Source organism: Pocillopora verrucosa, chromosome 5 (genome assembly GCF_036669915.1).
Source record: "Pocillopora verrucosa isolate sample1 chromosome 5, ASM3666991v2, whole genome shotgun sequence".
Lineage (NCBI taxonomy): Eukaryota > Metazoa > Cnidaria > Anthozoa > Scleractinia > Pocilloporidae > Pocillopora > Pocillopora verrucosa.
Genome location: NC_089316.1, coordinates 26,875,054 through 26,900,271, shown reverse-complemented (window position 1 = coordinate 26,900,271; position 25,218 = coordinate 26,875,054). Strand labels below are relative to the sequence as shown.

The 25,218-nt window shown below is 39.5% G+C and overlaps 3 protein-coding genes across 3 annotated transcripts; 2 read left to right on the top strand and 1 right to left on the bottom strand.

The window, feature by feature from the left end:
* The first annotated feature begins 4,167 nt into the window (after positions 1-4,167).
* Positions 4,168-6,192, top strand: LOC131798795 (putative uncharacterized protein DDB_G0274435). The gene is made up of 2 exons (XM_066167623.1): positions 4,168-4,459; positions 5,430-6,192. Exon 2 carries the CDS (start codon positions 5,443-5,445, stop codon positions 6,151-6,153), a length of 711 nt encoding a protein of 236 aa, XP_066023720.1. The 5' UTR covers positions 4,168-4,459; positions 5,430-5,442; the 3' UTR covers positions 6,154-6,192.
* A 1,611-nt stretch (positions 6,193-7,803) lies between these two features.
* LOC136281195 (uncharacterized) lies at positions 7,804-9,275 on the bottom strand. The gene has a single exon (XM_066167453.1). It carries the CDS (start codon positions 8,963-8,965, stop codon positions 7,889-7,891), a length of 1,077 nt encoding a protein of 358 aa, XP_066023550.1. The 5' UTR covers positions 8,966-9,275; the 3' UTR covers positions 7,804-7,888.
* Positions 9,276-9,531: 256 nt separating this feature from the next.
* Positions 9,532-22,208, top strand: LOC136281054 (proprotein convertase subtilisin/kexin type 6-like). Its single transcript, XM_066167238.1, has 13 exons — positions 9,532-9,738; positions 10,161-10,256; positions 11,074-11,154; positions 14,589-14,726; positions 14,912-14,976; positions 16,140-16,228; positions 16,872-17,050; positions 17,492-17,698; positions 18,099-18,199; positions 18,779-19,012; positions 19,451-19,743; positions 20,193-20,375; positions 21,209-22,208. Exons 1-13 carry the CDS (start codon positions 9,538-9,540, stop codon positions 21,397-21,399), a joined length of 2,058 nt encoding a protein of 685 aa, XP_066023335.1. The 5' UTR covers positions 9,532-9,537; the 3' UTR covers positions 21,400-22,208.
* Positions 22,209-25,218: the final 3,010 nt, after the last annotated feature.

Genomic DNA, 25,218 nt, shown 5'->3' with positions numbered 1-25,218 from the left:
AGTGACAGATGATTGAACAATAGGATCATATTATATATTTAAAATGAGAGAGACCAGAGCGTGGGACAGAAAACGGTGAGAGAGAGCGGGAGATTAAGTTGATTTTATAAAATAAAACGTGAAGTTTCGGAACATAGCAGATTCTTTAGTCTCATTTCCGACAGAGACAAAATTCTAGCTAGGTGACCCGATAGGTCGTAAGCAAGGGTGTTGACACAGGACACTATGGGTCTGAGCGGTGTGTTGGCTTTGTGTATTTTTGCTGTAGATTCTGGGTGGTTGCTTCTGCCTCGGCCTGATTTTGTTGTATTCGATCTCCGATAGGTTCCCGCTTCGTTTGAGTTGTGGCAGCTTTTCTGTGGCTTTTCGGCTCAAGCGGTCTGTTGGGTCTTTGTTCAGGAGTTGTAGGGTCCGGTCTCGATCAGTGTTGGCATCTTGGAGTGGTAGGTTTCCGTGTCGAGAACTACACTCGCACAGCCTTTGTCTGCTGGTAGGATCATGATGGAATGATCCTGTTTGAGACTTTTTAGCGCATTTCGCATTTCCGTTGTGATGTTAGGCTTGGGTGGTACGGCCATTTGAAGTACGTTGTTCACGGTTCTTCGGACTGTGTCGGCTTGTTCCGTGCCGAGTGGCATGGTCTGATGGCTGTTTCTACCTTCGCGATTATTTCTGTGGCCGGAATGTTGGTCAGCGTAACGACGAAGTTTGGTCCTTTCTTGAGCAGGATGGATTCTGTGTCGCTGAGTGTTCTGGAAGACAGGTTAATGACCTAATAATAATGTTTGGTCAACGTTGGGTGTCGAGGTTGACTCGCTGGCTGCTTTCTGTTCGAGGAGAAGCTTCCTCGAATTTTTTTTTCTGTCGCTCATTGATATTGTTGAAGACTCGCTAGGTGTTAGTACTGATCTGTTCTAGTAGAATCTTCGCATCTTCTTTGGAGAGGGTGGATCTGATATTACTTTCTTCGGATTCGGCTTCCTTCTTCGCGTCTGTTATGGCTCTCCTAATCAGTCGTATTCGTTCCCTCAGAAATCGCAAGGATGTTAGTTCTGCGGCTTTTCGGGCGCCTTTGGTGGGTACCGCCGGGCGAACTCGTAGGAAGGAGCACCGATGGGTAGCCCGATTTCCGCCGTAATTGCCGATCTGTACATGGAAGCCTTCGAAGAACAAACCTTAACTAACGCCCCAGAACCACCGAGAATATGGAAGCGCTATGCAGATGACACGTTCACCGTCATTAAACAGCACAACGCGGATAATTTTCTGAGCCACCTCGACTAACAACACCCGTCCATCCGCTTCACCATGGAAACTGAGGATAACAACAAGATCGCCTTCCTCGACACCCTCGAAACAAGGGAACCAGACGTTATTACGGCAAAGCTCCTGTAGAATGGTCTTGCCTTCTGATAGGACTGGAGCGACGAAACCGAGCGGGTCGTACATCGAATTCCGCGTCTTGTACAAGGTCTGTCTTTAGGGGAGATAGCGAAATTGAAGGTAACCGACTCTATACACCACTGCACTCCTAAGGCGCGTACCATGGGTAGGGGTTCGCGACTAAAATCCATGTCTTTCATGCCCTCTGCTCTATCGGAGAATGGAATCTGCTAGATAACTTCTTTTCTCAGTGTTGGACGTAAACTTGTGTAGGTTAAAGCCACCTCGTTTACACATTTCTTTGATGTCCTTCACCAGTTCGACTGCCTTCGACGTTCGACAGTAGTGCTGGCGATATGTTTCGCTGGATTCAAGTCGTTTCTTGAGGGGATTGAGTCGGTTTCAAACCATTTCGCGGTTGTTTGGTAATAACAGATTTCTGTCCTTCGTGGGTAGTGCTCGTAATGACCGTCTTGAAGGCTGATGCCGCACTTAACGATTTCCAGAAACTTCCGATCTTCCTGGGAAAACTCTTTAACATAATGGTACTGTTCAGAAAAGTTCATTTCGAACATTCTTCGGACTTCAAAGGGGTTGATAACATCCTTCGTCTGGTTATCGACTATAAATATTCCGTCACGCCTCTTGTTACCAACTTCACAAGTGACGATCCTATGACAGAAAGAAGCGTCGTCTTCGTTGTTTAGAGAGGAAGGACTCACTGGACCAATGATTCCCCATCCAAGTTTAGTTTTTACCGGGTAAGGGTCGTTGTCGTTTCCAAGGATAACTTCTTGGGGCTTGAGGGCCTTTGGACAATTACAACCTATCAGAAGGTCGACTTCGACATCATGCTGTATAGGAGGTATCTCATCCTTTATCTTCGTTAGATGTTGCCATTCACCTGCGATTTCAGGGGTCGGTATTTGGTTTCTCCTTGCTGGGATTAATTCTTTCGAGTACGCCTTCGGAAGTTCTACCACCGTTTGCTTGTGCAGCCTTTGAACAATCAGACCCTCGACTTTCTGTGCAGGTATGCGCTCCTTACCATGCATGGTGTTAAGCTTGAGGGACACTGCAGTTCCTTCCAGTCCAAGCTCCCTGAGGGTGGAATTTGTCACGAACGTGGAGTCGCTTCCGTCGTCGAGTAGCGCGCAGACGCTCACTTCAACGTGTGGGTGATCCATATGGTGAACCACAACCGGCACAATCATAGAGGTGGTGGTTTCAACGTCAAGTGAACTTGTTGAACCACACACACTCTTGTCCTAGCTCATTGACTCGTTGCCGAGGTAATGGAAGCAAATCCGGCGGTGATCGGGAGGTTCTTGGCTTGTAAGTTAGAATTCCTTTGTTTACTGTTTCTTGGAGGGCGCTTAGCGGCTTGAACGGATATATGAAGGAGGGTTGGGTGAGGTTTGCCACACTCTTCGCAGGTAAGCCGGAATCGACAGCTGCTGGACAAGTGACCTGATTTCAGGCAGCCAAAACAAAGCCCCTTGGTTTTTACAAACTCTCTTCTCTCCTCTACCCTTTTCTTCTTGAACTCCTGACATTTAGTGAGGGGGTGTGTCCCCTTGCATAGCGAGCACTGTTCCTGGATGGTGTTAATGGCAGAGCTGTCTGCCTTGCTTCGTCCTTTGCCTCTGTAATCCTTTGTAGTTTCAAGGCCCTTTCTTTCCCTTTTCAAGACGTCCGGCGACTACACCACTCAAGTTTGCCACTGAATCCTACGATTTTTACAGCCTCGTGACAACGAAAGAGAAAGTCAGAGAGGGCTTGTATTCCGGCACTATCTCCGTCCTTAATGTGAGACCAATTAAGTAGGCGTGATTTGTAAGCCTCCGCTACGTGCACTGGGTTGCCAAATCTATGATCCAAAAGTTTTTGCGCTTCGGTGTGTGCGCTTTCGGAATCACCGGGTAGAATTCCCCTTACAATCTCATTTGCCCTTCCTACGGTGTACTTTTCGAGGAAATAAAGGCGGTATTTATTCGATGAGACGTTTTCTGAAATAATGGTGTCGAACGCCGTCGTAAACGCCGGGTAGTCGAAAGCATTTCCTGAGAAAACAGGCGGTTCTTAAACTGGCAGAATGTTTCGTTTTTTGCTGCTCTACTAGCTGGGAACTAAGTTCTGCTTGTTTGGTCTGCAGGTTTATTAGTTGCCTTAATGGTTCTTGAAAGGGTGTTTCGTAATAAATTGGCTGAGAATTGGCTGGATTCATTTCTTGTTTAATCGCGAAATGTTCTCGTTGTTGCGTTTGCACTGGCACCATGGTGTGCAAATTGTCATGATTATCTTAGCCTTGGGTTGGCGTGACTTTTGGTTCTGTTTCTGTGGTTTCCCGTACGTGATGAGCGTAGAGATTGGGATAACTGATGACACTGATGGATTTAGTGGCTCTTGTTTTATCACAATTTCCTTTCGTTCGTCGATCAGAACCTCATTAATTGCCTTTTCTTCGGCTTCGGCGATGGCGATTTCCTTCGTTAATTGCCGCTCTTCTTTTTTCACTGTCACGCTCCAGAGTGGTCACGCTCTGACAACGTCATTTCCGTTTTCAGCATTGCGGTTTGGCGGCGGCCTCGAGCGACTAAAACTCGCTCTCGAATTTACTGACGTTTCGCTGATGGAGGTCTTCGTTCGCCTGGAATTTCCTGATTTTATCGAAGCAGCTTGTGATTGACTCGATTTCGTTGTTCCGATTGCGGTAAAATTTCCGCACAGCCCCATACTTCATTATGCATTCAGTTCTTGGATAGAGAAAACAATGACAAAAACAATAGATTGCCATTGGGAAAACAGATTTGTTTTACAATAGTATGGGGCTGTGCGGAAATTTTACCCCGATTGCTGTAGCGAGTGAATTCGAATCCTCATAACATAAACGACATGTACAGATATTAGAGACCTTACGCAACAGGACGGCAGAAGGGAGAGGACAGCAAAATTGATCGTGTGACGCGCGTGACAACCTGATTCGTGAGCCATTTGACGCAACTTCCGGTTTGAGACTGCCGTCCTCTTGACGTTCACGACTTGAAAACAAGGCGACTGAGGTTGTGAGGAGAACGTGAGTATTTTTATCCCCTTATTTTAATCTAAACTGTCTTTTCTTCGGTTATAGCATAGAAACATATTATTTCTTTAGTTATGAGCCTCTGTGTCTGGTGATAGGTCTTTTTACAAACGGCAAATGAAGCGAACTTGTTACGCAAAATGGTGTGTTTACATGTCGCTGTTTTCGCCTAATGAGCAATAATTTGTTATTTTTTGGGCACAAGTAGAAATGAATTAGTAAGGATTGTAAGCATTTAAGGTTTTCTCTGTTGGCAGTTTAGTAAAGTGACAACTTCTTGACTAACTCTCATCGTAATTACGGATAAAAACTAAGAGCCGGAGCCGTCTTTATGCGATAAAAATTCACAGCCCTTGTTGCAGTGAAAGTAACAAAATTTATAATAAAGATAGATATAGATTAAATTTTAAATCGTATACCTTATTGCATGAAATGTTAGCGACATGTTAATTTAGCGATTTTGAAAATTTCCCATTTAGCGACACTTTAATTTAGCGATTTTTCGTAAAATTTTGGAACATAAGTCACTTAGTTTTAGCGATTTCACGAACTGAAACTTTTGCGAATTCAAAATATTTAAGCTTATTTGATGCGAAAATGTATTTGATAAAATTGTAAATGTCATAACTTGATTTAAATATATATAAAAAAAATCATTCAACTTTTGCAGATGGCAACATTTTATCCCATAGACATACAGATGGCAAAATTTCACAGTGTACTCACTTTAATTTAGCGACACTTTCGAGGCGGCATTAATTCAAATTTCATGTAATAAAGGTAGATAAAATTTTAGATGGTATTAGTGCCGTTTCAAGGTATGATATAACTGTGTATATGATTGTAAAAGAAGTCCGGAAATAGGACAGCATACTCAGTGTTCGCCTTGTAGGGGCCCATTTTCTTTATTCTTTTTATTTGGTAATAAATTAATTATTTGATTATATTTCATACCCTAAAATAGGCATCTTTTTAAAATGGAGTGGACACAGGAGTGTGACCTGCTTCTTTTACAAGAAATTGTGGTGTCACAGCCTTACAAATTCAAACCATCAACAAGAGATAGAGGGCAAGTGTGGGAGGGCATTACGGCAAGGCTAAATGCCACAGAATTATTCCATGATCGGCTCCGTAACAAGAGAGCAGTCAGGGACAGGTATCAATTACTTTCAAAGAAATTCAAGAACAAAATGGCTGAGGAAGAACGAGCAAGTGGGATATCCCCTGAGATGACAGAAACAGACAAGTTGCTGGAACAGATAGTGGAACAGTTTGAGGAAAGTGAAAGAGACGCCGGAGAACAGTCAGAGAAGAATGACCAAAATAAGGAGAATGAAAGGAAAAAGGCAGAAGAGATGAGAAACAGGTCGATGGAGAAGCTGGGGGAGACTCAGAAAAGAAAGGCAACAGCTGAGGATGGGCAACAAACAACACCGAGAAAGAGATCATCAGGATCAGAAACCCTCGTGTATTTGAGGGAAAAGGTAGAACGGGAGTTTGAGCTAAGACAAGAGGAATTAGAAGTAAAAAAGAAAGAACAATCTGCACAACTTCAGATGTTCCAGTATATGCAACAGCAACTGCAGCAACAGCAACAACAACAACAACAGCAAATGCAAGTTCAAATTCAGCAGCAGCAACTGCAAAATCAAATGCTCTTGGCACTTATTGAGAAAATCACCAAGTAAAAAGTGTTCTTTAAGACTCTGTAAGATTTCAAAGTTTCACATTTATTTAAATCATTCGCATTTTATTATATATATATATATATATAAACATTTACATTTTTACATGTATGCATATATAGCATAATTATATATTTTTGCCAATTTTATCTTGGCTTTTATGATCTGCTGTGAGCTGTAACAGATTGTGTATAATCCAATGTATCGATCAGCTGAGACATTTAATATTATTCCATTGTACAAAGAGCAAAATAAGACTAACAGTGAGTTAATTGTCTTTTAATTCAAGAAATTTAATGGTTAAGAAAAATGCTTTAAAAATGCATTTATAATTGCTTTTCAGTATTTATAAAGTTAACTTCAGAATTTTTTAAGCATGCCCATTCTTAAATTGTCAAATTCACATGTACAGTGAAAATATATATCAAGTAAAAATTTTGAGCAGGTTCATAAAACTGAAAAAAGTTTTAAAAAACTGGATTGGTCTGACAATTCTATTGATTATGGGATCCAAAATGGTCCTTCACAAGCCTGTATGAGCCACTGAAATCTTGACAGAGCATGCAACAATGATTTGTTATACCGCTGGGTCTCATTAATAAAGGGCATTTTTGGGATATGAGATAATTGACCCAAATATAGCCCTAGGGGATTCAGGAGAAGCCAAATATTTTGATGGGATTCATGATTTATATCTCTCTCCGGGAAGCGGTAAAAAGATGTATAAACATGATGGGATGTGGGATTTCTCACCCAGACCCTGTTGCATACAGACGAGGCATATTACCACATACACTCATCAAGTATAACAGTCAGATCGATTTTTTTAGTCTTAATCAATGTCTGTGGATCATGCCAGAGAATTTGGAAAAAGAGACTTCCAAAATTAGTGTTTTAATTTTCAGTTGTTATTAATCTTGAAATATGAGAAAAAATATGCATATGAAAATACCTTACAATTTGAAACAAAGAATTTTGCAATTAAATTACAAGTTATAATAATTATTAGCTGAAAAAAATGAGAAAACTTGAAAATGATTACCATAATAGAAATGTTTTACATAATTTAAGCTAGCTTCAAAAATTCAAACTATTTGGCACAATTTTCTCAAAATTTCATTTTGATAGTTACAATTGAACCAGGTTACAATTCCATAAACAGTAATTATAACCTTGAAGTATTTCAATACACTGATACACTTTCTTCATTCTACTGCAGGTTACATATTGGTCATTTGCACTCTTTTAAAGGTCGTGATCGTGTGCATGCCCGGTCATTTGTAAATGTAATCTGGTCCCTCCATGAGGCATTTGCAACACTTAAAAAAAACTCCTAACAAATGGCAGGGTAAAGATAAGCAGGCTTCAGGTACTGATGAAGCCATAGCACAATCCCAGTTGGGGGGTGGGGGATACTTGCAGAATACATGATAGGGGTGTCTGACAGAGCTCCCTATAAGAAACCCAAAAAATACATGAGCTTGAAATGTTACACCAAAAAAAACCTACTGACGTATTCAATGAAGCAGAAAGAATTTGACATGAATTTGTGTACCTGTAAACCCCCCAAAATATGTGACTTATTCACTGTTGACCAAAAAAATCTGTGGGGGTAAATTTTCAAACCAAAAGAGTACTTTGAACCTCCCCATCATGTATATTACAAAGTACCCTCCCCCCCCCTCCCTCCTCTGGGCGCATTGACCCATATCTTACAAGAATCTCTGATAACATTTCCTTAAATAAAGTACTGGTCTAATGGAGGCGGTTCAACACCAAAGAAAGAAGAAGTTGTCGACCCATATGTACATGAGTGGGCATTTCTCAACAGGGCACAAATGATATACATTTTTCCTACTGCACTGAGTCCAACCTTAAGATTTCTTTTAAAATCTAAAAACGAAAAGTACTCTAAAATGTCACCAAAAACCCACTCTACTGCTGTTCTTACTTTACTCATCGATTTGTTAAACAGTTGCTGTGGTGCTGTTAGGGCAGCACCCTTAAATGGACCCTGCAGGTGGACCCTCAAGGGGTATGCAGGGTCACCATATAAACATAACGGTTGGCCTGTTGGAGATACACAGTGAGCTTCTAACATTGGCAACAAACCAGACATGGCTAACATTCCGCTGTCGTGTCTGCATCCTTCCACAGGTCCAAAAAGGTTTACGATCAGACCATTTGGTGCAACTACACTTTGAAACTTTATCGCATGCACTCTCTTGTGGCCATTGTACAATACTCTTTGGTTTTCGCCAGGCCTAGCAACTGGTCGTACAGTTCCGTCTATAAATCCCCAACAGTTGTCAAGGGCGGCTCCTTTATTGTAGATAGCTTCTGCAAAATCAACTAGATTTGCTTGTGATAGCCATGGCTGATTAATACCAGAAAACAACTGTCCGAAGCGGGCATAAAGAATATCCATCATCTCAGACACCACCATACATAATTGCGGTACAGGCCTTCCAAATCGGGGAACAAGGTCTTCGTACCTGCATGGAAAGGCAAAACGACGCAGAAGCAAACATAGCGCTTCATCACTGTAAACATAAAAACGATTTGGGCAGGTAATTTTGTCAGGAAGATCCAGAACGTCGAGCAGATTGTAGATATCATGTTTTAAGAAACGGAATTCGCTTTTGCATTCGTCGTCGGAAAGAGAGTCCAGATTGAATTTTTCGTACTTCCAGTAAGGAATGTCAAGATTCTTTGAAGTGTTAACGTCGTAGAGTAACAGCATTTCTTCATCGGCGATCAAATCCAAGGCATTAGCAAGCAAAAGAGCCTCTCTTGCCTCCCTGAAGGTGGCCATTTTTCCTTCGGGGCCTGTGCATGTCGCGTTGTATTGCGTAAGGTTTGTTTACGTTTAGGACGGCAACGTCAACCCTCGCGTGCTCGGACCAGTGCTCGCGCGGTCCACGGTCGCCGTCCTCATTCTGCCGTCCTGTTGCGTAAGGTCTCTATTATTTTGTTCAATCACGCTAGCTAGTCAACCTTCTCAAGAAAAGCGCGTGGGTGGCTTATTGAAACGGAAACTTCATCTTTATTCCTCAATTTCTGTTTTTAACCACACATCAAAGTCCTACTCATCTGACATAAATAATATTGACACAAAACTCTCATTTAAATACACTAGTCACGTCCGCTGTTCATCATGTAGTCAGTTTGTTTCGAAGGATACGACATCAAAAGCCCAGCAATTCTCAAAACTTCTTTAGCGAAGGAAAATTTTCCCATTCTAATGATTAAAAATTGCCAGAATTAAATCGGGAGTGTTGGAAATGCTAATAATAGCAGTTACGACAGTTCGAGGAAGTCACGTTTCAGTTTGATAGGTATATTAAAGATAACACTCGTGCCAGGTCCCTCGGAGTAATTGTTGTAATGTTTTCAACCAAATTCAACGAGCGACACAGAAGTACGATGTCTAGGTTCTCAAGCTACACCCTGTTTCTTATATTTTTTGCTCTGACAGAAACTTCTGTCAGCGAGATTTACACTAATGTCTGGGCCGTAAAAATGAATGGTGGTCAATCAGAAGTCGCGAAGTTAGCCTTGAAGTACGACCTATCCTACGACAAACATGTAAGTACGGCATTGTTATACGCCTTTCGCTTGACGTCCGATAGCGAGGTAAGCTTCAGTCAGAGGTCTTTCCAAGAATGTTTTTGAAAGCTTTAACAAGTAACTGAACCTTAAATTCAGATAGTGACGTAAAATCGTACAGTCTATAGACTATGTTAGCCACATATAAAAAGGCTTCCACTTCTCACCGTTTAGATGTAAGCAAATCTGAAAACTAGAACTCTGGGCCATGGACATACTCCTCGTCTGAACAATCAAAGTCTCAATAGCCCTTACTATCTAGAGGCCTAGCCGTAAAAAATTTTGTTTTTACCGAATCCGAGCCCCTTCCATGAACCCATTGACTGGCAGTCCAAAATGACTGAAAGATTCCTTTTATATGAAACATTTTCATTTTAACATTATTTCATTAAACTTTTCAGCTCTTTGATGACTATCATACTATAAAAATTGTGAAAAAGTCTGGGAAGACCTTGCTATCATCAGAAATTGACAGCATTTTGCGTTCTGAGCCAAAGGTAAGGGTACTAAGGAATTTTCCAATCCACAGGAACTTTGGAACAGGGTCAATTTTAAGTTTGAGAATGGTTAAGGTTGAAAAGTAGGGTTTTTAAAGACATAATATGTCAATGTATGCCTGTCAATAAGTTACAAAGAAGAAAGTCTACATGAACTTTCAATCATGTTCTGAATGTGGAATGGATTCACAATTTTAATCCAGTTTAATTATGCATTCAGTTTAATTCAAAACTGGGAAATGGCTGCTATGGGCACATCTTTCATGGCATCCTGATAATTTTTTTTTATTCTTTTCACAAATTTTTGCAAAGTATGGTGAAAGTGAATTCATCGTGCAAAGGGTGATTGTGGCTGGCTACCTGCAGGCTCTCTTTAACAGCTCTGATAATGCTGCCTTGCTTTTAACTTCAAATTTACTGGGCAATTTAAATGTTTAAAACACATACCCAGAATGAGAAGGGTTTACTTTAAAGTAAATGATGCCACTTAATTTGACAGAGTTGATGTTTTCAAGTGCTCCTTTCATGGAGAACAGATTTGTTTTGGAAACTTGCATTGGAATTTGAAAGTCAAAACCACTGTTACAACAGATACTGTTTTAGTCTCTAAATGAACTCACTTAAATTTCCTGATCTTACTTTTACTTTTATTTGTATGAAGTAAAAATTCCAAAATTGCAATCAACCCTATCATGAATCTGTATTTCTAAGAGTAAGTCAGGCCACAGAGGCTCTGGTATTTATTTTTTTCTTTTGCAAAGAACTCTCATCAGATATTGATAATTGATAATTCATTCGTTATTTTCTCTATATTCAGGTTGAATGGTTTATGCATCAGAAAGAGAAAAAGTATAAACTATTACAGATAAACCCAGAACTTCGTAAGATGTGGTATATTGTAAGTTAATTTTGCTTGCATTATTTGGTCTGTGATTGTGTTAAATACTACTGTGTCCACAGGCTGTAGCAAAAACAAGACTCCTAAGAACTAAGGCCTAAGACAGAAGACCTGAAAATGAAGACCCCTTTATTTTCTTTATTTATTATGATCTTGTTCTGGTTTCTTGCTGGAAATATCCAGTCCTGCAGTTTTAATCTTTCTAATAGCAATAAATTATACAATCAAACACTGGTTTTAAATAAAAAGACCCTGAAAATGAAGACCAGAAATACAAAGACCCACAAACTAAAACCCCTTTATTTTCTTTATTGATAGTGATAAAGAATGTGATAAAGGATGTGATAAAATGCATCTTTCATTGCCTTACCCTTCCCACAAACTAAGTTCCTAATTAAAAACAGTGTAATTCAGAAATCTGTGAGGAAAAAAATCTCTCAAAAGCTGGTAATTGTGAAGAAGAGATCCCCAAAAAACCTGTCGGCCGACTGTCGGTCAACTGTCGGCCGACAGGTTACCGACAGCTAACCAACAGGTTACAGACAGGTTAAGAAAAAAGAAAAATTGTGTTAAAAACGAACAGTTAACGTGACATAACAATCCGTAATGGTGATGTATGACTCGACAGACTTCACCTACTTACCGATCGACGGCAAAGTTGAAAGTATGTAAAGAAACGTTTCTTCCAAAATGTTGTTATCAGATGCGTATAGGATATATCACTTGCGTAATTTACAACACACCAGACAATCTAAGAATCGCATTGGAAGATAATTTAATCGAAAAACTCGGCCAAAAACTCTGATAACCATAAGCTACGTATCAATACAAACACTTTCGACGTATTACACTTGTCAACGTATTACCGTAATTTCCGGTCGATTACCCGCACGGCCGATTACCCGCACCGGCCGATTATTGCATACGGCGAAAAAAAAAGTCAACGGATTACCCGCACCGGTGAATAACCCGCACGTTGTTATTCAACTTTTTCGGTGGCGAAAACGTGACATTAAGGCGATACATTTCAGTCTTTCGATTCAGACATGTGCACAATTCTGTGTCAATATTAGCTTATACTTTATTGATTGATTATTGCTGCTGCTCTATTACCGATTTCATCGGCAAGAGTTATTACTCTAAGCTTATAATCAAACGTAAAACTGTGACGTGGGCGTTTCACAGCAGGCATTTTAACTTAATTGGTGACTCGTGGATACACTTATCGCGAATGATCGAGGTTTATAATTCTTATTCAGTCAGTTACCTTTTTATAGCATGTAGGAGCGTAATGAGCAATATCCATTATTCATTTGTCGTTAAAATACTTTTTCAGCGCGAAATTAGTTAAGTTTCGCACCTATTATTTTCAACATTCTGGTGATGCATTTGGGATTTAAAATTACTGTCGGCAATTTCTCAAAAAAATCGATATCTCCTGTTCTACTGGGCCTAACAAGTCCCTTAAAACGGGAAAATTCTCTTTAGCTCAAGCTAGTGAAAACTGGAAATTTGTTACTGATGCGCCGGATATCCTTGGATTATTTTTGTCACCATCAAGGTTTTGTTTTCACGCGTGCCGATAAAAATTTGTTTGTCACGCAACTAATTATGCGTGAAATAAACTCGAGTTGGCATCATGTTTTCGTGCCGCTTTGTGGCACTTTTGATACAATAAAATTCATTTGAGAGGTGGAAACGCAGGTAGGTGAGAAATTTTTTCAATTCAACTTCCAGAAGAATTTAAAATTGTCACATAACCCGCACCTCCCTATTACCCGCAGTGGCGCGGATTTAATGCAAAATCAACAGATTACCCGCGGGTAATCGACCGGAAATTACGGTACACATGTTGGATGTTGTATCAAGCGAAAACCGAGAGAAAACATTAAGGTTTGTGTTAACGTTTCACGGACAAGCTACCGACAAGCTACCGACAGGTTACCGACACATTACCAACAGTCGGCCGACTGTCGGCCGACTGTCGGTCCACTGTCGGCCGACAGGTAGCCTATATTTCGGGCAAAACCTGTCGGCCGACTGTCGGCCGACAGTTGACCGACAGTCGGCCGACAGGTTTTTTGGGGAGCTCTTCTTCACAATTACCCAAAAGCTTCCTTGACCAAACTGCTTGTTTTTTTTTGTTTTTTGTTTTTTGTTTTTTTTACATGGAGCTTATTGCATTCAAAGCTCATTGCATTCAAAGCTTATCTTCTGCACTGCAGAAGCCACCACATGCTTTCTGCCTAGTTAGATCTAGAAGCTATGGCAACTGGAGTGGTGCAGACACTGGGCAAGCAGTTCTGTCCAAACAAATAAACTTTGAAAAGAAGAAATTATGCCATTTGACATGCTAGTATAAATGAAGAGCAATGCTGTAACACCGGCTGGTGTCAGCTGGGTCAAAAGTTCACATCGGCAAGCTCTGATCTTTTTTTTAGAATGAGGAGAGCAGGGAAATTTTGAAGGACATTTAAAAAAAAAACAAAACAAATTAAGAAAGCAACAAATAGGAATTAAAATAAAATAAAATGAACTCTGGTTTAGGCAATTTTGCTTTTTTTTTAACTAATGAATGATCATGCTGCCTCATGCTGTGAACAGAGAGGTTGTCAATCTTTTACTGGTTTTCTTTGGAGAAGCCATAAAGCATGACATGAACTTCCTGTCTCAAGATCATGGAGGGGTCGTCAGTTTGGAGTCTTAGGTGTTAATGGTCTTTAGTTAGCTTTAGAGGGTCTTTGTTCTTACTACAACTTGTGCCTTAACCACCATATTTAATAGATTAAGGGGCCAAAATATGCATGTTAAATGGACATAGATGTGTATATAAGTAAGACAATATGTGCAGTGCGGTATTGACAGAGGAACACATGCGTCTGTTCTCAAGAGCATTTGTTTAATTGGTATGTATGCATTTTCAAACTGGTGTGTCAACATATGCATACACTTACATGAAAGTAGTATAAATGTTCTCTTATCTTTAAGCTGCACTGTACCATTGGATGTACCAGTGATGATTATAATGACAGTGACAGTGAGGATGATGATAATGATGATGATTATAGTGATTATGATAAAGATGATAGTAACAGTGAAAATGATAACAGTTTAATGAAGATGATAATGACATTAGTTATGATGATGATGATAATTACTGGTATGATAGTAATAATGATAATCTGTCGGTATGTTTAGTGCTATGTGACCTTCTTGTATTCATGATTGACAATTGTAGTTTGTGAGTTCTATGATTTTCTTGCCATATCAAAGACCTTCCTTGGCAATATTTCCAGTCATCTCACCTGGCATGAAAAACTATGTTCAGTTTTGAGGAGGAATGGACTGTGATGACTATCTGCTTTAAGCTCACTGAATTTCAAATAACAAGTAATTCTTCTAATCCCACTCTTCTGATGTTTCTTGCATTTTAGAAAAGACCTGAGGGATCTAATGAACCAACACAAAATGTCATTTCTTCTTGGAAATCTGGCTATACAGGAAGAGGAATTGTGGTGGGAGTTGTTGATGATGGAGTCGATGGCAGTCATCCTGAACTAAAAGACAACTATGTAACTATTGCTTTCTCATTTTCAGTTTTTTTTTTCTTTTTAATTTGAAAATATCAATTGGACCTTTTTAGTTTAGTAATAATAAAAATAATGAATTTGCTTTAAATGGAAAAGCACTTTACCTTTTCATCTTGATCACTGAGTACTATTTATCTGTTTGTTTACTTTGAATTTTATTTCTTAAGAGATGGGATTTGAGTTACGATTATGTGGCTGGCAAACAGGTGCCGTTTGGAACACGAGTATCAGGGTAAGCTGATTATCCCTTTACAGCCTAACATCATTATGCATATTCTCCAATCTGTTCTCTATACATTTCCTGAGGTGCTGACAGGGAGAATTTGTTTAAAAATCAAGAGCTTTATTAGTTGGTGATCATTTCCTTGATTCTCGTGACCTAGATGTGTGATTCAAGGGTGATATTGTAAGGAGAAATTAAAAGCTGGTCAAGGAAAACAAGGAGAGGGGAAGGGGTAGGGGCGAAAGAATGGTGAGTTATTTCCAGGATTAAACGCAGTTACGAGAAGTGCGAAATTTACGAAAATTAGCCAGACCATCGACGAAGTCTACGGAGTCAATTCAAGGGTTACAATGAAAGCCCCACCAAAATTTACAAACATTACGAATTTTACGAAATTTACGATGATAGGCCATTTACGATTTCTCGTGGTTCAATGATCTGGTACCGAAGTAAGGGCGCGAGAACGAGGCTAAGTGCGCTCTCATAGATATGTAGAATAAAGGGCCGTGGTGATGGAAATGAGCGAAAATTTCTCGAATTCAGTGTGGGAAAGTGAAGAATTATTTGTGGAAGAGAGGTATTCAGCTAAGTGATGGCGGTAAAGGAATGGAAAAAGCAGAATTGTTCGATTTATGCATGAAAGCTGCATCAGTGAAGTAGATCAAACTTTTAACGCTTGGACGTACAACTTCTGTAACAACTTTCCAGAGCTCTCGTTTGGCTTCCGCAAGTAGCCTTGCCTCAGTTGCTTTGATGTCATCATTTAACCGTTGTTTTATTTCTTGCGGATTCACAAATTAACTTAAGAGATTTTGTGAGCTCAAGAATACCAATTTGACGTATATTCTCCTATTTCACAAATAATGATTTTAAAGACCCGATAATCTGCAAAAATTATCTGAGGCTAATGTTAGGTGGCGAAGCCAAAGGCTGTTGCAGAAATCGTACAACGAATGTTTTCTGGTGGTATAATAAATATGGTGGCAGTGAGAATTAGCTGCATACTTGAAGCCAAAATTAAATGAAATTATTTAAATCCGGTCCTGATATTTTCACCCTTTTTTTCTGCAGTTTCTTCAGTTGCAGTTCACTTGGGAAGATCGTTACCCTTCTTGTATAGGTGTATGCTTGTAGCCAGAAACTAATGTATGATTATCTCTATTTATTTACAGACATGGCAATAAATGTGCAGGTGTCATAGCTGGAAAACGCAATAATGATTTATGTGGTGTGGGAATCGCTTATGAAGCCAATATTACAGGTATTAACTAATATTTAGAGTGTAATCTAACCGTTTGACTTTAATGTATTGGTAACCCATTGTAACCAATACATTTAAGGAGTTACAATTGACAATTTCGAGAGGAAAGAATGTGAAAAAAGGACTCGTGCTAATCTCAGTAGTTCGTTCCTGGACTATGAAGTTGCCCTTTCCTTTAAAACCTGGGGGGACCAATTGCATACTTAGTTCCCAAAATACATGATCCAGATATCACGTTAATATCTTTTATAATGAAAATGTCCTTTGCAATCGAGAGAGCATAGCGAACCCCTCAAACTTGTCTATATAAACAAATTGCACATCAGGGAAAATGAAAGGACCTCCCAAAACTACCATCCTAGCTCATCTTTAATTTGATTTTAAATGAAGATTTTTATCGTTTTGGCCGTAGGGTTTGAGAATTGGAAAATATATTTGGGGAATGTCATCGGATATTCACCAGGTTAAGCTCAGGTAGAAGGTAGATTCTACACTCTTGATGTTTTATTACCCGAAAAAATTTATAGAATTGAATCAAAGGGTGCAAGTAACAAGGTAAAACGTTTTCCATGCTTTTGTACTTGTATAATGCTCCTCGCGTGAAGAAAACACCGACTTTGAATCCCGTATTCTCTTGTGTCAGGCATCCGCCTTTTTGATGATGACATTAAGTCAACTGATGCAACAGAATCTGCAGCCTTGGTGCACAAGCTAGAAAGTATTGACATATACTCCAACAGCTGGGGACCTGGGGATATGGCATGGCAAATAGAGGGTCCTGGACCGCTGACCAGTGCAGCCTTAGAAGAAGGCATTAAAAAGGTATTTTATCAAGTGATTAGAGCTTTTAGCATTGAATAACGTCAACCCATTCAGCTCACCACATATTTCATCTTTTATCCATAATCGTCCCAGCTTTATCACCTTTTTATTTTTTGGCCCCAATCATTGTTCTCCTTGCCAACTTTACTACAATTAGGCACGCCATCATTGTCGCTGACAAACAAACACCATCATTGTGACCATTATCTTCATTGCCGTTGAAATTTTTATTAAGAGAGCGCCTTCGTTCAACAATATATGAACGACGAAGAAAGTGGACATCCTTAGCATTTGGACCTGGTGTTGGGTTTTTATCCAAGGTTTTTGCCAATATTGATGGCTTGTTACGCGTTGTATACGCGTTGTATATGAGTTTCTTCCGTGTAAATAGTCAACGATGTATTAGTGGCTAATATATTTATACCATTTGTTTAAACCAAGGGTCGTGATAAACGAGGTGCCATCTACACGTTTGCAGCTGGAAATGGTGGTATGACGGGAGACAGCTGTGCATACAATGGTTATGTGAATAGTATTTACACCATCGCCATCAACGGTGTGAATAAAGATGGATCCCGTCCCAGCTACGCAGAAGAATGTCCTGGAATCATGGCCACCACGTACAGTAGTGACATGGGTGGAGGAATTGTAAGTGGAATGGGTCAATACAGTTTGTAACCCAAAAATAGATGAAAGGAAAGAAAAACAGCGAAGGCGACGTTTGAATGTCGTTAAGACTGTGAAACCTTTAAGTTAGATCTTTTTTTTATATTGCAAGTCTATAGTAAGTTTCGTTTCTTTTTATCAATTTTCCTGTACCTTTGGTGTTTGGATTTTGAAATGAGCCGAGTGACCACAAATACTCGTGACGTCGGTTACATTCCGTTCAGTCGAGAATATGAACGATGTCATCAGACCTATGTACTAAACTCTTGGCCTTACGCGAAATTTTCCAACTTAAGTTAAACCTTATCTCCGAGTTAATTATTTCTCTCATTCTCTATAACCCTCTGCTTGCTAATTTATGAAAATTTCGTAAATCATCCAGGTAACTGTTGATAACACAAACGGTTGTGTCAGCGATTTCACAGCTTCGTCAGCGGCTACTGCCATTGCATCAGGACTGATTGCACTGACCCTACATGCAAAGTAAGATTGTTATGTCTTAGAGTTAATATTCATAAGTAAGGAGAGGCGGGTCGCACAGAATGAACATACCCCTCTCGTAGTTAAGTAAAAAGTTAGCTTGGGCATGTGTCAGAGTGAATCTAGGGTGAAATTAACCGGTTTTTTGAGGAGGAATGTGACCTCCTCTTAGTCAAGAAAACTAACCAAGACTCATAGTGCCGCTTTAACTCCTCCAACGCCTTTCGCTGGTTGGTCCTGCCGCCTTAAAATGTATGCAGTGAAAACCACCATTCACAACACTTAACAGGAAGCGCGAAACCAAAGATGAAAAACAGCTTGTAGTTTACTCAGGGGTATGCACGTGCAAATGTTCCTGGAGCTCAAGGTGTGAGAATTATTCTTGATGCTGTTAAAGAATCCCGTACTGCTCACTCTTTATCCGTGTGGAAGGGTAAGTGAAACGACCCCTCTATGAGTGGGCGCTAATCGAGGGGATTGAGATGACTTCCACTCGCGTAAATTCGAGGAATTTCTGCTGAAGTTAAAGGTTATTAAAATCAATCCGAAGATAAGAATTCTTAATCTTGTTTCCTCTTCCAGCCCTAACTTAACGTGGCGTGACGTCCAACACATCATAGCCAACAGTGCAAGAGCAGCGCCTGGTGAAGTCTGGCTCAAACAAGGCCATTGGCAGCAAAACAAAGCAGGGTTTCATATTAGCAAGGTTTATGGCTTTGGGCTTATGGACGCTGGCAAGATGGTGATGTTAGCAAGTAAATGGAAGAAGGTTCCAGAGCAGATAAAATGCGAGATCGAAGGCAGTGACAAAGACATGTGAGTGGCAATTTTCTCATTACTTCCCTAATGTTTTTTTCGATTTTCCTTTTCGGAAGCAGAAACTTACATTTTAAAGTGTGTAACCTATAGGCCTGAATAAACGAGAAATATCGATCTTATTCTGAAAGTTGAGATTTTTGAAAAATAGTTCAATGAGGCTTACCCGTCCTTTCGTTTCAGTGAGCAATTATTACCTCAAATCTCATAAGTGAAAACACTCTCGCCCTTTTTAGTACCCCGTGTCAATCTTCAAAACTGTTACCAGACGTTTGCTTATATGGCGGTTATTGTAAAATTTGCGTTCAGCACCCTCCCAAATTCTCCTAAATTGATGGTGGGCTTTTGAGCGACAAGGCGGCCATTTTAATTAAATATGAAAGGAAGCATTGTTATTGACGGCGATTGACCTAGTCTCTTTGCAATTCTTCGTTTCAGAAAAATCCCAAGAACAGTTTCAATAGAAGTGAAAGATTGTGCTATCAAATTCCTGGAGCACGTGCAGATCAGAGTCAATCTTAATTTCTCTCGCCGTGGCGACTTGTCCCTGCAGCTGAGAGCACCGAGTGGCACAACATCTCCAATGACTGGAAAGCGGTACATAGACAACTTAACAGGATTCAGAAACTTGACTGACTGGATTATTACATCTCTTTTTCACTGGGAAGAAGACCCGACTGGCAGATGGGAGCTTAAAATTGATGATTTTGACAAGCGATATCCAAGTTCAGGTGATCTATCATGACTTTCTTTAAAAGTTTTGAGTTATTGTGTGTTTGTTGGTGGTTTTGTTTTTGTTCTTATTTTTACTCAATCCTCAGAAATGTTAGATCGAACTTCGTGTGTTAGTATTACGTCAAATGCTCTCTTTAATTTGCTGCCTGGAAATTTAGGCCGGCCGAAACTACGTACTTTCAAGCTGAGCACATCTTTCCTCATCGTGATGGGGAGGTGGAACGCTGAGCATTTCTTTTGCTCATTCATATGTTTATTTTATTCAATGCTACTTTTCCACATTAGGGACCGTAAATTTTGAGCCTTTTCTTACGGTATTAGATGAAGCAAATCTTTCACATGCTCAGATTCAGCAATTCAGCTTTTATTGGGATACCGTTTTCGTAACTGCGGAATTGTTAATGTTTTGCGTTCGCTTGGCAATGTTTCCGTGTTTATTCCACAGGTCAACTTCACGGCTGGTCCTTGATATTGTATGGCACTTCTTCAGACCCACTTACATCAGAACTAAGGAGCGAAGTAGATTCGACACGTGTTATACCTACTGAGAAACCCAAATATTCAACGAAACCAATGAGAACAGTCACCCCAACTGAACAACCCTCGTCAACAGCCAAAACAAACAAAGGTATCTCAACTTAAATTTTGTCGCGCTAAAAACTTAAGTTTTAGATAAACGACTTAAACTCGCTAATCAATCAGTTCACGATTGAGGGAAAGTTGCCCTTAGGCCTCATTGGAGTCGCATGGCCGGGGTTTCGTCGCATTTATATACCTTCTCCTCAAAAACAGTTTCATAGAATTTAAAAAAAAAAAAATTCATACATGTACATCCATCCTCAGAGAAAGAGCCAAATCAGAAGCTAAAAGCTCAAACTTCAAGACTACCAAATAAAAACACGAAAAATGGCTTGACCTCTGTGATGGAGCTGTAATTTTATCGGCGCCCGTGGGGGAGGGGGGTAAAGCAAAGGAAGAGCCTCAGAGAAGGGTAGAGTCTCTTGGAATAATGGAGCCTCAATCAGAGAAAGCTTTATGTTTTACTCTTTAAAATAAACACTTTATACAGAAATAATGAAAAAGTATGTACTTGAGTTGTCGTCAACTTTATATTGAGCATACCAAGACTTTTGGAGGGGCTCAATTGGAAAAATCTCTTCAGATGAGGCAAATAGATTGTGATGCATAAACAGATACTCTACTGGGTAATCAAGGAATCAATTAATAGCTCGTGCTTCGCGAGAAATTCTTTTTTTTGTTCAATTGCTCATTGTCTAATCATCAAGTATTGGCAATACTCATCTGATGGCTTGTTGATTACACAGTGATCTCACCCATCGTTGATTAATTTTTTCCTGGTTATGATACATCCCAAAAAAACCCTGTGTCAATCTAGGAAGCTAAATGGTGACGTTGATACTGGTTGTAACCATTTTTGTTGTTTTTATTTGATTTTCACAGTATCATGGTGGAAAATTGTGATATTCATCGTACTGGGTTTACTTGCGATGTCAATAGCGTTTGTTGTGTATTGGTATTGTCGATTCTACAAAAAACAAGATAACAACGCTGTAACCGTGCAGCAAGGATCAGTGCATCTCAAAGGACCAAGCGAACATCTAAAATCTAAACCTCCCAGTTGCAACGTGTAATTCAGATATAAAGTATTAACACTTAATTTTTTTCTGACCACCGCCAGTTACCCAGTGCCGAAATGGCTTAAACTTAGGCTACCGAGACCCCCAGTAATTGGAACATGCTGTTGTAGAGAAGTAAATCCAAAGTAATATATTACACGTATGTACATAGCTCAGCCTGAAACATTTATGTAAACTCGATTCTTCAAAGTTGTATTTGGTAAATTCAGTTGTTTTTGGAATCACTGTGCATATCAGATTAGTTGTGCCGTAGGAATTTTGTGGCCTGCGTGACGATATTTCGAATTATTTTTCACGGGTCGTCGAAAATTCTAGGTAAGGTTTCCTTGGAGAGAGAAGCAAAAACCGTGATATTTAGATTAGCCTTGACAAGATACTGAAATTTTTAGTAATAACTGACTAAGTCAGAGGCTTGAAAGCCCCGAAAAAATTAATTTCAACCTTTTACTTGGTTAAAATTGAGGAGAAACGAAGAATTGCAAGTGCCTAGGTCAGACGCTGTATCAATGCTTTTTTTTAATTTATTCCAAACGGCCGCACCGTTTTCTTGAAAAGCCTATTATATTTAAAGTACATTAAAAGCACCGATTCTGAAGAAATGTATGGAGTGCCTAGACGTAAAATGTACTGTTAAAACGTGATTTCCGTAGTAGTTAACTTAAACGATGAATTGCATTTATTTAGAGTTTACAAATTAATTTTATTTCCAGTGAAAAAGAAAGCTTTTAAACTGCGTTAAACGTGGATATAGTTGTTAATTATAAAGAAAAACTAGAAATAAATTACATTTTATTAATTTCTCTAATGAACAGAAATTAGCAGTTGACTGATGTTTTGTGCTTCAGTGTGCAGCATTGAAGAGGAGCGCTTTGTCTCTGTAAGGACCAAGAAGTTTGGGTTCGAGTGCTCATCATGAACGTGAAAGGAGATCAAAGGCAGGATCTTCCTCACCCCTCCCACACCCCCCGCCTATCTCTCAACCCCTCCATCCCTCACAAATTTATTTTTGTTATCTTGGCGGCTCACAGTGTGAGCCAGGTGTGTAAGTAATTCTCCGAGGCGTGAGATGTTTAGAAGATCAAAATTCTCAATTTTGACTAAATATCTCCTTTAAATGAATTAACCTTGTAACTCGCAGAGGCGATTAACATGTAACTTCTCCCTACAATATCCATACATTATCCATCAAACAGGTAATGAGAATTTATCTTGATCTCACACCAAATTCTCGTAACTACTAGCACTTTACATTATGGACTCAGTTGATAAAGCCAAATTATCTTATTTACATCGATGTGTAGCAGTTGGAGAGGAGAATTAACCATCAAAGTGTTTTCAATACTCAATCCGTAACTTTGCTGCTTAAAAAGTCTCATTTTGTTGTGGGTCGCTCCTCTCCTTCTCGATCATTACAAGAAGTGTGGAGGAATGCGGAAAATGGACAAAAGAGACAAACCGCCTGACAAAAAAAAGACCGTACACGGCATTAAAAAAACACCCTTTGGTTTCTACTATTCTTCGGAAGATTACCTAAAACAAACCGTAAATTCACTATTTAGGCAGGACCACCGAGAGGTAAGTGTCTTCTTTACAACAACGCGATGATTACACAGGAGATATTACTATTGGATGTATCGCATCGAGCCTTGAATTTTATAGCCCTAACAAACTCTAAAGGAGTTAATCAGTGTTTGTCCCACTTTTTTCTCGTCGAGTTAAGAAGTTAAATTAGCATATCACAGCTAAAGCCTTTATTCTCCCAAGGTAATTTAGTATAATACCATGATGTTGGTCAACTTGAAAATGTCAGTGCTTTATTCCTATCTCTTTCTTGCTGCCTGCGACTTTCCTTTCACTGACACGGCCGATGCACTTGTTTTTATTATTGTGCGCTGATAATTTCTCTGAATGATACACCTGCAAAAATCTTAGCATGCTCATTAACTGAGGACACGTCAAGTAACCCTTAACAGAGCAGAAAGTTGAAATTAAATTGATTGACAGGTGCGTCGCGAAAGCATAACAAAACAAAATGGCGGACTTGTGTGGAGAAAGTAACAGAATAATACGTGGACGCGCGTAGATATGGAATTTCTCTTCGAGTGTTTAACTCGATAGCTCACGAGTGAGCGGAGCTCATGCCACTAGTGAGATTTGAATTGAACACGAGAAGAGAAATTTCATATCTACAAGCAATCATGTATTATTTATTTATCATATAAATACACTAGCCCTTTATTGACAGGAGAAGCCGACTTTGTTATTATTTTATCCTCGGATAAAAATCGTGAAGTAGAAAACATGCATTGAATTACTGCAAAAACAAACAATGGGCCTAATTTTCAATATACAAATTCTCAGGTTTTGAATTCGTCCTTACCGACAGAAGAAATCTTTCAGGTATACAGCCAAACTCGGCCTGTAGGAATTCGTCCAGTTCTCTGCTATGAGAAATGCCATTACCAAAGCCATTGATTACGTAACTTTCGGTTTTTCTTTGCTTATTTTGGGTTTCTTTCCCTTCTTGGGAAGTTTGAAGGTCACTGTCTATAAGCGATACGAATTTTTCAGTGTTTTAGCAGCCATAATCTGAAACAACTCCGACAAACGACTTTGGATTGAGAATGGTAAAGGCTTTGCCTTTCATTCATTAACCTGACCGGGTGGCGCGAAAGGCGAGTGACGTGTCAGCAGCTGACTGGCGATATGAATCACTCTTGGAAAAATATCGTATTTTTTCACATGTGTTGTTATGGCTTTTCTCAGGGTATGATTTTTTTTTTTTTAGATGTCATCCGTTACTTTGCTTGCATCGACACTAATTTCAGATATCCCAGTTCATGGAGGCTGGTCACAATGGAGTCGTTGGTGGTCTCCTTGGAGCAAATCATGCGGGAGGGGAACTCGAACTCGTTCTCGGTCTTGTACCAATCCTCCACCGGCAAATAACGGACGAAGTTGTATCGGATCTAGTCAACGGTCAAGGGATTGTTAAAGAATTCGTTGCCCAGGTAAAAATTATTCCTCTCGCAAAAATAAAACAAGACATGGACATGGGGATTTTGGGAATAGGCTCTTGTAAGACTGTCGCAATAAAATTTAGAAGCACAGAAAAATGTGCGTTTAATTTATCGCAAACAAGAAAAATATCGACTTGCTAATTAACTTCCTTGTAGTTCACTCATCCAGAAAAGAGAAGAACGATCGAATTGATAGAAAAAAAATTATCAAATATAGCTAAATCTTAAGGATGTAGAGATTTTAGTCATGTATCTCACAAACCCTAACAGTAAGCAGTTAATTTCCAAGCCGATGCATTCGTAATTTCAGACCGAAATTAACCAAGAACTCTCTGAATGATTCGACTTTAAAAAATTTAAAGTTTCATCATGTGACAGCTCAGCTGATTGTTACGTGCGGAAAAGTTACACTAGCATTTAATCACTGTTTTTTAACAGGTTTGTCATCTTTATTTTAGTTAAGCTTTGATTTTTTCTCTCTATCTGATCTTAGAATCGTTTTTTTTTTCAAGACATTCCTTTCTTTTGCGAGCAACAGCAGTTGATTTGTTTAGTTCAGAGGTATAGAACACAGCTAGGAATGAACACAATAATATTCAATAAGGCGTTAAACCCATTCCAAAGATCGAGCCACGTACCGAATGCATCATGCGGGTACTACAATGAACTTGTTGTAGGCACTAGCCAGAGACTACTTGATCTCATTCATCAGCTATTTTTCACACTTCTTCCTCAGTTAGTGGATGCCCTATGATAAATGCACTTTAAGCGCTAGAGAATATTTCATTTTTCA

Excerpts from the sequence above, each read along its gene's own strand:
- LOC131798795 (XM_066167623.1), top strand. The coding sequence starts at position 5,443 with ATGGAGTGGACACAGGAGTGTGACCTGCTTCTTTTACAAGAAATTGTG.
- LOC136281195 (XM_066167453.1), bottom strand. The coding sequence starts at position 8,965 with ATGGCCACCTTCAGGGAGGCAAGAGAGGCTCTTTTGCTTGCTAATGCC.
- LOC136281054 (XM_066167238.1), top strand. The coding sequence starts at position 9,538 with ATGTTTTCAACCAAATTCAACGAGCGACACAGAAGTACGATGTCTAGG. Across the intron at positions 14,727-14,911 it reads CTGAACTAAAAGACAACTAT|AGATGGGATTTGAGTTACGA; the intron begins GTAACTATTGCT and ends TTATTTCTTAAG. Across the intron at positions 18,200-18,778 it reads GCACTGACCCTACATGCAAA|CCCTAACTTAACGTGGCGTG; the intron begins GTAAGATTGTTA and ends TTCCTCTTCCAG.